General features: G+C 43.7%; 1 protein-coding gene across 5 annotated transcripts in view; it reads right to left on the reverse strand.

Annotated features, from left to right (window-relative positions):
• The window catches only part of kalrna (kalirin RhoGEF kinase a), a 149,711-nt gene that overhangs the window by 14,926 nt on the left and 122,435 nt on the right, over positions 1 to 12,350 (reverse strand). For 2 of the 5 annotated variants that reach the window (XM_082507919.1, XM_082507918.1), the window contains exons 42-57: positions 11,964 to 12,049; positions 10,922 to 11,065; positions 10,346 to 10,441; positions 8,600 to 8,718; positions 7,643 to 7,709; positions 7,431 to 7,534; positions 7,287 to 7,356; positions 7,098 to 7,184; positions 6,801 to 6,893; positions 6,232 to 6,282; positions 6,056 to 6,133; positions 5,761 to 5,946; positions 5,183 to 5,354; positions 4,505 to 4,716; positions 3,090 to 3,361; positions 347 to 509 (exon numbers count right to left, since the gene is read on the reverse strand). In XM_082507919.1, coding sequence (XP_082364045.1) covers positions 347 to 509; positions 3,090 to 3,361; positions 4,505 to 4,716; positions 5,183 to 5,354; positions 5,761 to 5,946; positions 6,056 to 6,133; positions 6,232 to 6,282; positions 6,801 to 6,893; positions 7,098 to 7,184; positions 7,287 to 7,356; positions 7,431 to 7,534; positions 7,643 to 7,709; positions 8,600 to 8,718; positions 10,346 to 10,441; positions 10,922 to 11,065; positions 11,964 to 12,049 — 2,000 coding nt within the window. Of the gene's footprint in view, positions 1 to 346; positions 510 to 3,089; positions 3,362 to 3,527; positions 3,555 to 4,504; positions 4,717 to 5,182; positions 5,355 to 5,760; positions 5,947 to 6,055; positions 6,134 to 6,231; positions 6,283 to 6,800; positions 6,894 to 7,097; positions 7,185 to 7,286; positions 7,357 to 7,430; positions 7,535 to 7,642; positions 7,710 to 8,599; positions 8,719 to 10,345; positions 10,442 to 10,921; positions 11,066 to 11,963; positions 12,050 to 12,350 lie in introns of those variants that run through there. The other 3 variants (XM_082507921.1, XM_082507920.1, XM_082507922.1) reach the window with 2 other exon arrangements.

Raw genomic sequence — 12,350 nt, forward strand, 5'->3', positions numbered from 1 at the left:
ATGGCGCAATGCTCGAGATTTTGTCGATGGCAGTAATTGTGCTACTCTGTAACGCCATCAGCTGCAGCCAGTAAGGGTTTTTAATAGAGAAATCGTGGTCCCGTAGGACAGACGTGATCCAAGAAATAAAACCGATCAGTCTGAATTCATGCGTCATGCAGGTTGAGAACCACTCCTGGAGTCCCACTGAGACACATCCACCTGTGTGTGTGTCTACAGGTGTCTGCACACACGCACACATACTGAGGTTAGGACAAAGAACATAAACCGAGTGGGGCGGTGGAGGCGAGGGGTTTTGGCACACACATAACATCACCAGTGCGCACCGTCGGCCTGCTTTACTCACTTTGCCTTTCACCACAGGGTCGGACGAGGCGAACGGGGTAGGAGGAGTGATTTCTTTGGGCTTACGGAGAAGGCCATTCTCCTGACCTTTGACCCCTACTGAGAAGGCATCCTTGTCTTCAGCGCGCTTCCTGGCACGCAGTGTGTTCCACGACAGAGACTTCCTGTACAGTATGGGAACAACAAACATCAACCAGCCAATCAAAGTGAAGCTCAGAGGTGTCCAGCTGAGTCTGGCTGCAGCAGCAACGTACCTGTCAGGTTGCTATGGTGACAGCTTATGACATGACGTAATGCTTCATAAGGTGAATAGATACAGACAAGACCACAATAGTATCGATAAATTATCTATTGGGGTTTGAACTTTTGTCATCTTGGACTTGTTGTTTTCAGTTTATGAGTTATTGTAAGACTGAAAGATGTTTACATACATTTGGAAATCTTTTAGGAAGTACCCGAAGCATCCCAAAACTGCTCTTCTGGATGTTAGCCTCCAACAAAGCAAAAATACATTCTCTACAAACAAGACAATGTAGGCTACTGCAATAACCAAAACAAACAAAAAACACTTTTCAACAGAAAGAATGGCTGTACACCTCGAGTCTGAGAAAATCCAGACAGGACCAGTGCCTGAATCTGCAGCCAGACTCTTCTGGTTCATGAAGACGAACATTAGAGCAGATGACAGAGAGTTCGGACTTTATTGACACAGCTGGACTTCTATGTACAAGAATTAGTGCAATGATGTTTTTAATTTGTTAAATTCAATCTTTTATAGTTCCTGTAAACTTTAAATACATAGTTATGATTAGTAGGACTTCCCGTCCACGTCGATGCGATGCAGCTTAAAAAGGAAAGTTACATAAATCTCTTTTGTTCACCTCTAACCTTGTGTTAGTCATTTTGATTTATTCCAGTGCAAAGTTAGCTCAACTCCTAAAAACACATCAAGGCGAAAAAGCAGCTGAGAATAAACCACAGTTATTCTCTGAGAAGATTTTAAAGGCTTTACAGTTTGTTCAGTTACCAAATGCTGCTACATTTATTCAAAGCTCTGAAGTTTAAACCACTTAAGTTTAGAGTTTGTAGCTTCTGTGGAGTGTCAAACCGTGAGGTTAGTGAAAACTGAAACGAAACAAATCAAATGTAACAACATACACAAAAAGCTGAAATTAACCAAACAGGAACAAAACGCTGTAAAGGGTTTATATACCTGAATCTATAGTGTGGCTGTGGGGATTTTTGGTTCTTGGCATTAAAACCTTGACAGAAATCTTTCATCTAGAAACTTCCCAATAAGCAGAGCTGGAATCAGCACAAAGTCTGCTTGGATGACAACTTTGAACTAGTCTGATATTTCTGTGTCCATGAACTTCTTTCTCTCCTGTACACCAACCTAAACAATGCTGACACGTCTCAGGTTGGACTCAAAGTGGTATTCTGTACAGTAGTATTTCTATGTATGTATTTCAGCTTCAGGTGTGGATATGAGATCGCCGTCGTTACTTCTTCACGTTCTGCTAATATCTGTTGATAGTTACATTTATTTTTGTCACAAAAACGTGTCTCTGTGATGATGTTTGGCTCATTTTAAGAGAGCTTTACTTCTAAAATGGTATAACAGTGCAACACACATGCAGGCAGACACTCGGGTTCACATTTGCTGTTGTGGTTTATTTACAAATATTAAAAACTACTACAAACCGTCACCCATCATCAGCCAAATGTCAAATAAAACATCTTCACCTTGACACCGCTTTGTTAACTCGTGCTCAAGTCCAAAAGGTTTATTTAACAAATTTAAAATCAGTATTATTAATAGACTACCAAGAGTACAACGCTGACCTTGCCACCAAACATATTGCACAGCCTGACTTCATTCATATTTTTCTTGTCATAAATAGTGCAAAAGGTTTTTTTTAGATAAAAAACAAAACAAAAACAAACAAACAAAACAAAAACAGGAATGTTGTAGAGCCTCAGTCAATGTTTTTACTCTGTACAGTGAACTGCCAACATAAATTCAACACAAAAAAAGAATTAAATACAACTTTGTCCGTGGAATAAAATAATTATTAGTAGGGCAGCAACAATAAGAGGAATAAACAAACATCTGTGAGGAGAACAGGACTGAGGCCACCGCAATGACCCAGGTGAGGTGAGGGTTTTGTTTTTTTTACAGAAAGCAGGAAAAATTAAAAAAAAGTACAAAAACAGAAGAAAATGCAGAGTGTTAGGAACTGAAGTAAAAAGTCGGTTTTAGCTCCACACGAGTACTTTTCACTTTCTGGTTTCCAGTTAGGAACAAGGTACAAGTTTTTTCTATCCTGTCTATTTCTGTGGGAATCACCTCGAAGTTTTCAGCTGTTTTTCTTTCTTTTGTTAGTTTCAAGCCTCAAAACCTTTTTTTATTTTGCTTTTTTGTTTAAACGTCATCGCCACAGAGCCGATAAGTGACCGGCTCAAGAAATCAAAGTCATTGCAGCAGCTTGATGGACAGTTAGAGAACAACTCTGTACCTTCAAAACAAGAAAAAACAAAGTCCAACATTTTTTTGTGTTTGCTTTTTAAACACAGGACGCAGACAGCTGAGGAGCTGGTGATGGAAACAGAGTCAGAACAAAAACATTTAGACAGACCTTTGTCAGCTTAGTCCTCTCATTCAATCCGAATACTTGGTTTCAAGCCCAACCAGAAGTGCTTCAGTCTGCAGGGAAAGATGTGCGGGGTGGGTGGGGACTTACTTGATGTTGTTGGCATCTGTTACGGCTGCTGAGAAGGAGCAAGTAGAAGAAGAGTCTTTAATGGGCTTTGTGAGCGGGCCTAAGACGTGTCCTGGCACCCAGCCCTCGGCGGCAGGCGACTGGCTGTTGGCTGGCCGGTAAACGAGGTACATGTTCTGCTGATTGGTGGCCATGACCTGAATGGTCTCTCCTTGACTGACACAGATCTCATTCTCTTTGAGCGCCGAGTAGTCCTGAGTGACCAGCATGGTGGAAGTGATGTCGTTGTTGTCCTGCAGACAGGAGGGAAGGAAAGAATGGCCGACAGGACGAGGGAAAGGAAAGGCAGAAGAAAAAGAGGAGCAGGATGGAGGAGACACAATGTGGACAATTGAGGATGAGGTTAAGGAGCGACTGTGGGCTGGATAACAGAAATGCTGTGATACAGCTGGTGTCAACCTGAGGAGGAGCAGAGGGAGTTCAGGGCTGAGGAGCAGGAGTGGAGGGAGAACAGCAGTGAACACAGGTTTCATTACTTGAATCAGCAGCACACGCTCATTTTATTAAAATCAAATTATTATTATTACGAACAATAATAATAATTAACAAAGAGGCATAACTGATCCAATACTGTGACGAGGAGATGAGGAGTGGGGAGCCGAGTCAAAACAACGAGAAGAAAAATGAACAAAAGCAGTTTAGTTGTAGTTATACTTGGTTTCAAGCCCAAACTAAGGTGCTTCATCTGTGGCTGCATTGAGCATCGTTGACACACCTGATGGTATATTAGAAACTTTATTAGATCAGCTGTTTGCAGAGAGTGCTAAACACGATCTGCAACAGCACTTAGGAGGGTGATACGTAGCCAAGGTTCTGCCCAAAGCAACGGTCTCGGCTTGCCTTCCTCCCACAGTGCCAAGTGTTCCCTATCAGTGATGCACATGCACCTGGACACGTGCATCACTGATGTTGTGTCAATGAAAACGTGATTCATCAGACTGATGTGCTGATGCTCACGTGCCCATTGTTGCCCCTATCATGGTGGAGCTATGGATCAGACCCCACGGGCCGGCCTTCATAACCAAAGCCATACCAGCTTTTACTGGTTTAACAAAGTCTGTGTCAGGTATGGAGGAACCAGGACGTATGGATGAAAACTGGGCTATTAGAACAAATCATACATGGACAAGCCGACATACACACAAACTGAACTGCTGCTACACCTGCAGTAGCCTACATTTTGACTTACAAAAGTCTGTTTAGTGCCCCAGTTTAGCGAGTGCCTGGTGCAGTCTGCAGGCTGTGCTTACATGACACCAACACAAAATTCTAAAACTAAATAACCAAAAACAAAACAATAAAATCCTCAAATTGAAAGTAAACAAATTTTAAAAAATAAAGGTAAGCTGATAATCATATAACCTGCACACACTCACCATGGAGTCAAAACACGATGAACCTCCATTAGAGGTGGAGACTTTGACTTGGCTCTTCCCCTTCTCCGTACTGCACAGGCCGACCACTGACGAGGGTCGGCTGTGAGAGGACGCGGTAGTTTGATTCCCTGAGGACGAGCGGTTTCTGGTCAGCGATGAGCTGTTGCCTCCTCCACTCTGCTGATTGTGGTAGACGATGGGTGACTGCAGAGCTGCAGACAGAAAAAGCACTTTAGATGAGGCTCATTTAAGTACAACAGGGGACATATTTCAGGACATTTTGTTATAGACACACACAAACTGCATTTCTGTTAAAGGTAAGACAGAAAACACGGGGGTCGTTATTTTTGTTTGGATGGGTTGCCTACCTTCTGGGAACGAGCTTAAGGAAGTGACAGATATCAGGCTTTATCATGTTTCCACCTAAACTACTTTATGATCATGGCAGTTTTATTTTAGGTGGTGAAGGCACCACAGCCAGAAAGCAACCGTCTTCTCGTTTATGTGCCAGTTTGTACAATCATTTTTTAAAGCATGCTAGGTTAAAAATTAAAAGTAGCATCCTTAAAATTTAGGAGAAAATAACAAAAAACCTGTAACGTGCTTTCACAAACGTGAAGCTCGAGTGAAAACAAAGTAATATTCTGCTGAACACAAAGACCCTCAGTGTTTCCTCACCAGACAGGAAGTTGCTTTGAGCATCCAGGAGTTCCTGAATGTGTTGGACCCAGACCTGCTTAATGTCAACATTGGCTGCCTGCAGGGTGAAACGCTCCGATGATCCGCGACTCAGCAACACAAACTTACAGGGATCATTATCCACACTGTCCTCCAGACCCAAGTAGGATACCTGCGTGGAAAAGATAGTTTACAGTGTTAGACCAACACCATCTCACAAACCACCAGGTCCTCTCCTGCAGGAGCCTGGAGGAGGGCGTGGTTCGAGGAGCTCGCTAGGAGGTCTATGTATATTCTCATTCTTCAGTATGACCTGCTCATATACACTTCATTTAAAGCACAGTCTGCTGTGTCTTTGTGATGAACATACTGCATGCACACAAACATGGGCACAGCTTTATTGCAACCATCTACACACACGCTCCTCTGTGCTCTCCAATGATTTTGTCCAACATGATCAAATGTGGATGAAAACCTGGTTTTAAAGACTGAAGTCAGGACATGTGTGAGCTTTTGTGTTCTTCATGAGATTAAACCAGTTCACTGATCACAGACCTTTAACCCACTTTTTGTAATACCTTAATGCTCTTTTTGAACTGGTAGCCAGGTGTGGACGAGCCTTTTCTCAGCAGCTCACTGAAGATCACGATTTGCTCAAACAAGAAGACTCGTCGTTCCTTCGAGCGGGACAGGACGCCGGCGTCTTGCACCGTAACAAAAAAGGTTTCCTGCTGCAGCAGTTTGCCCTGACTGGTCAGTTTCCCCTGCAGAGAAACCAGGTTGATATAAACATTACTCTCTTAGGCTTTACAGCACGCCACACATGTCATAGTGTGTGCAGCACATGTCATTGTGAAGACCCACAAAACTTACCTCAAATCCCTGCAGCCGACCCAAATTCATCATGTCATTACACAGTTTCGGGACCTGAGACATCAAACCTACTGCTTTCTGTAAAAGTCATGGACAGAGATATTTAGATAGTTTTTCATTTGAGGAGGATGTGTCAGCACAAACATGCCGGATTGAAAAGCATTTTACATTTTTACCTCAATTTGTTCACAGTCCATTCCTGCCTTTGAGCTGTACTTCAGGAAATCCTGAGGAAGAAGAGAAGCCCAACTTTAATCAGTCTAACCAAGCTTGCTACCATCAACACTTTCATCTAATAGGAAAAACAACAAAAACAGCAAAAACGGCAAAAACAGCAAAAACGGCAAAAACAGCAAAAACAACAAAAACAGGAAAAACAACAAAAACAGGAAAAATAGTAAAAAACAACAAAAACAGGAAAAACAGGGAAAATGGTAAAAACAGCAAAAACAACAAAAACGGCAAAAACAGGAAAAACAGCAAAACAGTAAAAAGAACAAAAACAACAAAAACAGTAAAAACAACAAAAACAGTAAAAACAACAAAAACAGTAAAAACAACAAAAACAGTAAAAACAACAAAAACAGTTCCTCTTGGCCAAAGAAATGTTAAAGCTTCAATATGCAGAAATGTAAACGATAATGTAAAGGACAGTAAGTAAGTCAGGTTAGAGTAACATGTGGAGCACAGTTATGCTCTTTGGCATTTTCTTTTGTGATAAGGAGAGACTGTGTGTGTCTGTCACCTTCAGTAAAAGCTGGTATTTGGTGATTCTCTGGATTGGTTTGATGAGGAAGTCACTGATGGACAACCTGGACTGGATATCTTGTTGGATTCCCTGGAAGAGAAATAACCGAACTGTGTGTCCTTTTGTCCACTTCACACAAATACTCCCAATAACATCACACAAAGACAGTATCAGTCCAGATAATTGAGGGTCGTCCCTGCATTTCATATCGAGGATGAATGTAAAAGAACATTGCCGTTTAGATCACACTGCACACCTTCTGCTAATGATGAAGAGAATCAAAGCTTCACCTACATCGAAATACGTGTCGTATTCTGCCACGATGAACTCTGACTTGGGCTTATTCTGACAATAAACAACATACATGTGGAGCCTTCTCTCCTGTAAAGACAAAGGAGCTTTGATTAGAGAGCAAATCACTGGGACAGCAGAGATTATGTACTCTAGTGCGGTGACACAATCACGACACAGTGTTTATCTAACGTGTTTAATGAAGAGCTCAGGGAGGTGTTCATGGTCATCCAGGCATTTCTCCAGTTCTCCTACAAAGAAACTGACAGATAAAGATTGTTACTATCCCCTCGCCCCGTCCTTCACGCCATCATTTCCAGCCGACACTCGACTTACTCTCTGTGCCAGTCATAAATCTGGTGGATGTTCCCAAACACGATTTTGTCTTTTCCTTTCATGTCGTCTGGGACGCCCTTCTCCTCGATCCTCTTCATGAACCCCTGCAGTCAAAGTGTTGATAACTTTTGAACCCAAATGTACATTTCCTGATGCCCTTTGTTTAAATGGCAGGAGACCGCTGCACAGAATGATTCTGCAGAAGCACTCACCTCCACCACGATGCCCAGGTCTTTGACATAGTCCTTCTCTGTCTGAATCAGCTCGTTCAGAACAAACCTGTGTTAAAAAACAGCTAAGTTAACACAGAGCTCCTGTTCCTGCTGCAACAGAGGACTAGTGCCTTAGTGAATGCTTCACACTGTAAACATGGTTATTTCTTGAGGTTCCAACATCTGCCTCCATCTCACTCTCTCCTTAGGGCAGAGGTGTCCAACTCCAGGCCTCCAGAGCCGGTGTCCTACAGGTTTTAGATGTGTCCTTGACCTCCTCATCATGTCTTGAAGTTCTCCAGAGGCCTGGGAGTGAACTAATTATTTGATTCAGGCGTGCAGGGTGTCCAGGGTGAGATCTAAAACCTGCAGGACACCGGCCCCAGGAGTTGGACACCCCTGCCTTAGGGTGAAGTGGAGACTGTAATCTACTCATTGCTGTCCCTCCCGGTCACTCCCACTCTAAGCATCTTCAGCTCCGCCCCCTATAGCTTCCACATGTTTTTTGTCACTACCATGTTGCAAAGTTTCACTTTCATTCTTGCTGCTATCCTGTCACAAATCACCCCTGACACTCATCTCCACCCGCCTCCAGCCTCTTCATCTCTTGTGCACTGTCTGTTACTTGGTTGACCCCCAGCTAAACTCATCCACCTTCAATACCTGGACTCTAAGATAAGATTGACAATTCTGTCTGTAGTAAGTTACACTGAACAGAATCGAGAGTCGATGCAGAAAAGAGCTGGCAGTGATGCCAACAGATATCGCAGTGATTAGGTCAGGTGGAGCATGAAGTGCTATGGTGGAGGTGGCTTGTGCATAGCATAGCATCTGTGGACCGGATCAAGCAGTACTGAGATCAGCTGAGCTATGGCTGTGCTTTTGTTGAACAAAGGCTACCCTCCATTTTCTAAATTCGAAGCAGTTCAAAGTAGAAGAAAGAGTCGCAGTACTTACATCCGTCCTCTCATAGCTTTTGCTCTCTGCTCCTGTTCAGGGTTGCGTGGCTGAACAGGAGTGGTTTGTTCAGGCGGACAGAGGGGGGTAAACCCCGGGTACACCCCTGGTTCTAGACTCTGCAGACATGAGAGGATCAGAGTTCAGGTGATTATGTCCCACTGATTTCTATCAATATCAGTAACGTTCAGCATACTCAGATGTTGAAGATGTAACAACTCCACATAATCAAACCACACAAACACGTGTGATGCCAGCAGAGGGCAGCAGGAGCTTCAAACATGCGCGCTAACAGCTGCTGTCTGTGAACACTGCAGCAGCAAACTGACACTTCTGCTTTGTTTCATTGCAAATCGTGTCTATTAGATGATAGCAGAGAGTAATCAGCTCAGCAGTAAATGTCTCTGCAAGTCTGTCTACGGAAACTCCACAGCACATACAGCATTTCATACATGCAGCAGTGAAACATTCAGAGACATGCTGGGGTCCAAAAGACACTTTTATTCTTTTATTCATTTTCCAGAAAGTTTCCTGAGATTAAAATCTGTTATTGAAGAAAGACGAGGCCAAGAAGGAACAACGTTAAAGCTTAAGCCAGCCTGTCCCAGGAGTCTCTCTACTCTGTGCCGCTCTCTCGGTTTGGATCTATTCCTCCTGTTTCTCATATTTGCCGTCTTACTATTTAGATTTTAATTGTGCACAGTTAGTGTGGAGCACCCACAATTTCCTTGTACACGTGCAATGACAATAGAGGGCTATTCTATTCTGTTCTATTCTATTCTATTGTAGAAATAGGGCAGCTTTAAAGGCCTTTCTTACTTGCTTCACTTGTGATGTCAACCTTTTATGTACAGTCTATGACAAAGACAAGTCCGGATGTTTCTGTTGTAGTACCAGGTCCACATGAACACACTGCCAGACTGTGGACCTCCATTTATCACAAACGAAAGCAGCTGAGAATGAACATGAATTTTTACCATCACTTGGTTAACAGACTACAAAGTGCTTCAAAGCTATGTTGCCAGAAGTATTCCCTCACCCATCCAACTCGCTGAACTCAGGTGTTCCAGTCTGTGCTGTGGCCACAGGTGTAGGAAAACAAGCACCTGGCGTCCAGACTGCCTCTGCCAACAGGAATGGTCGCTCTCAGGGGCTCAGTGAAGTGTACGCAGTCATGGTCGAGCACTACAGACCTCCAAACTTCATGTGAACTTCAGATAAGCTCAAGAACAGAGCATATAGAGCTTGATGGATTGGGTTTTCATGGCAGAGCATCCAAGCCTTACATGACCCAGTGCAATGCATCAGATGCAGTGGTGTAAAGCAGGCTGGACTCTAGAGCGGTGGAGACGTGTTCTGTGACTAATCACACCTCTGTCTACCATAAGAACAGCATACCAAGATGCTGTCATGCACACCGCTAAACCTTGTGGAAACCACTTTCTCAGAGTGTTCCCAGAGCGAGCTGAGGGCTGGAGGCCACCGACTCAGTCTTGCTGTCAGAGACAGTATAGTTTTCTAACTGGAGTCACATAAACCCCAGCAGGGTGAGCAGTCATCATATTAAACCCTGTGGATGTCACTCAAGTTCATACTTTTCATAACATAGTGTATTAGTGTTATTAGACAGCAGACAGGCTGGAGTGGTCGGCACATTGCGTGCCTTCACTGTGTGGACGTCACAAGTCATTTTAAAATGAACAAAGAAGAGCACCTGTTAGACCGTGCTAACTAACACACACTCACCATCTTGGTTTTAACCAGTTTCTCTATGGCGCTAACTAGCTCTGCAGCACTGGGCACCTCAGAGGAAGACTGCAGAGAGGTGAGCAAGGACGAAGACTGAGAGAGGACAGGGGGAACAGAAAGTATAGGTGTTTATTAAATATGAGAATGATAAGAAAGAAATACAGAGAAAACCAAAGAAACGAAGAGCAGGAAGGAGAGAAAATCTGTTAATCGGCAGAAGACAGCAGCTACAGATGGACACGCTCCAAGATAGGAGTGCTTGTGTGAGTGGGCGAATGAGGCATGTTGTATGTAGAACAGCGCTATATAAGAATCAGTCCGTTTACCAAACCCAGCCCCGTTTATTAGACAGCAGATCGAAGCAGACGAGCAGAACGTGGTTCAGCTGGTCACACAAAATCATCTGTTTTTATACTTTAAGCAGATCCAGCTGATCAGAGTAAACCATGAGTGTAAGTAACAGCATATTTCCCACAGGCAACACTTGTGTAATTACAGGCTGACCTAAGCCAGACCTACAGCAGCCTGTCTGGGAGCCTAACCTAAGGGAAAAACTCTGCTGGGCCGAATTACCTTGTCATCAGGATCTGATGGGTCGTTGATGATCTTCATACGGGGAGGCAGAGGGGTGTGGGCGTCTTCATCCTGCTCCTCCTCCCCACCACTCTGCATCCCAGACGTCTTAGACAGGATGTTGCCATCTCTGCTGATGACTCTCTGAGAGGAGACACACAGCATCAGCAGCTGGTTACGTACCACGTTACTGGTCCCACTGATAGTAAGATACAACATGACTGTGCCATCTATGAGCCACATATCTTTTCACTAATAAAACAATAAAGTGGCAGCTGTTCCTGGAGAGTTCAGCTCTCTATAAAACCAGTCTGACATCAAAGACAGAGCTTATTTCATTTGCAGAAGCAATGACGAATCATAGGCTCTCGTGCTTCATGGTTCGGGCTTTTAAATAAACCTCGTTAAGCAGTCGAAGCTTATTGTTTTTCCAAATCGATTTATTTCTGTGGATCCTTTCACGGTGACACTCAGTCACGTAGAGGCTCAGAAACACTGATGTTATCATATTTTTTGGCTAACACTGCGGATACAGGATAAAACGCATTCGTCCATCAGGGAGGGAGCCATGGCTGTGATCACGTTTGTCTGTGTGGGTGTTTTCGTGCGTAAGAGAAGGAAAAACTTTTCACACAAAAAGAGGAACCTCATCTATTTACCACCTGTTATGTGAATCATGTATATCTTAGGATAGCACCGACAGCAAAAGCTTTTTTGTCACATGCATTTCTGCCCCGGTTCATGACTTTCTGCAGTTTAAATAAATGACACTGTTGTGTTAGTGGAGTGTTACACCTCTCATCAGACAAAGTCAAACTTAAGACGAACAAAGTTTGAGAAAGTTTACTGAAACACGTGTGTCATATTTCAGGATAAATGCTCACACAGCTCTGCAGTCAGTTTGTGAGTGACAGGCCAATCAGGTGAAGCTGTACCTGTTTGCATCCCAGCACCATCACACGATCTCAGCACTGGGAATGTTCAGTGCTTCAGCAGCCACAGTGTTTGTAACACAGATCAGGAAACCACCCTCAGTGCTTACCTCACCAGTGACATCATCCTGCAGGGTAAGGTCAGGCTGACCCAGGTCGATGCTCTTCCTGATTTCCTCTTTTCCTGTTCCTGGCCCTGACAACAAGTCGCAGCCAGTCAGTCACAGAATCACTTTAACACTCAAACACACACAGATGTGAAGATGTGTCAGGCATTGTGCGCACGTCTTAGTTTTCCTCTCTGCGAGTGCCGTCAGCTGAACTGTGTCCTCTGCTGTCACAGACTTGTTCACAGCTTAAACCAGTTTCTCGTCACCAGCTGCAGCGGTTTTTCACCCATTCTGTGTTCATTTTCACCACTAATCAGTGGATTACTCCAACTTAACTTCTCCTCCCACAACACTACATTTGAGCTCGGGTTTTTGGACTTCGCTGTG

This window comes from Aulonocara stuartgranti (assembly GCF_965226115.1).
Source record: "Aulonocara stuartgranti genome assembly, chromosome: 16".
Lineage (NCBI taxonomy): Eukaryota > Metazoa > Chordata > Actinopteri > Cichliformes > Cichlidae > Aulonocara > Aulonocara stuartgranti.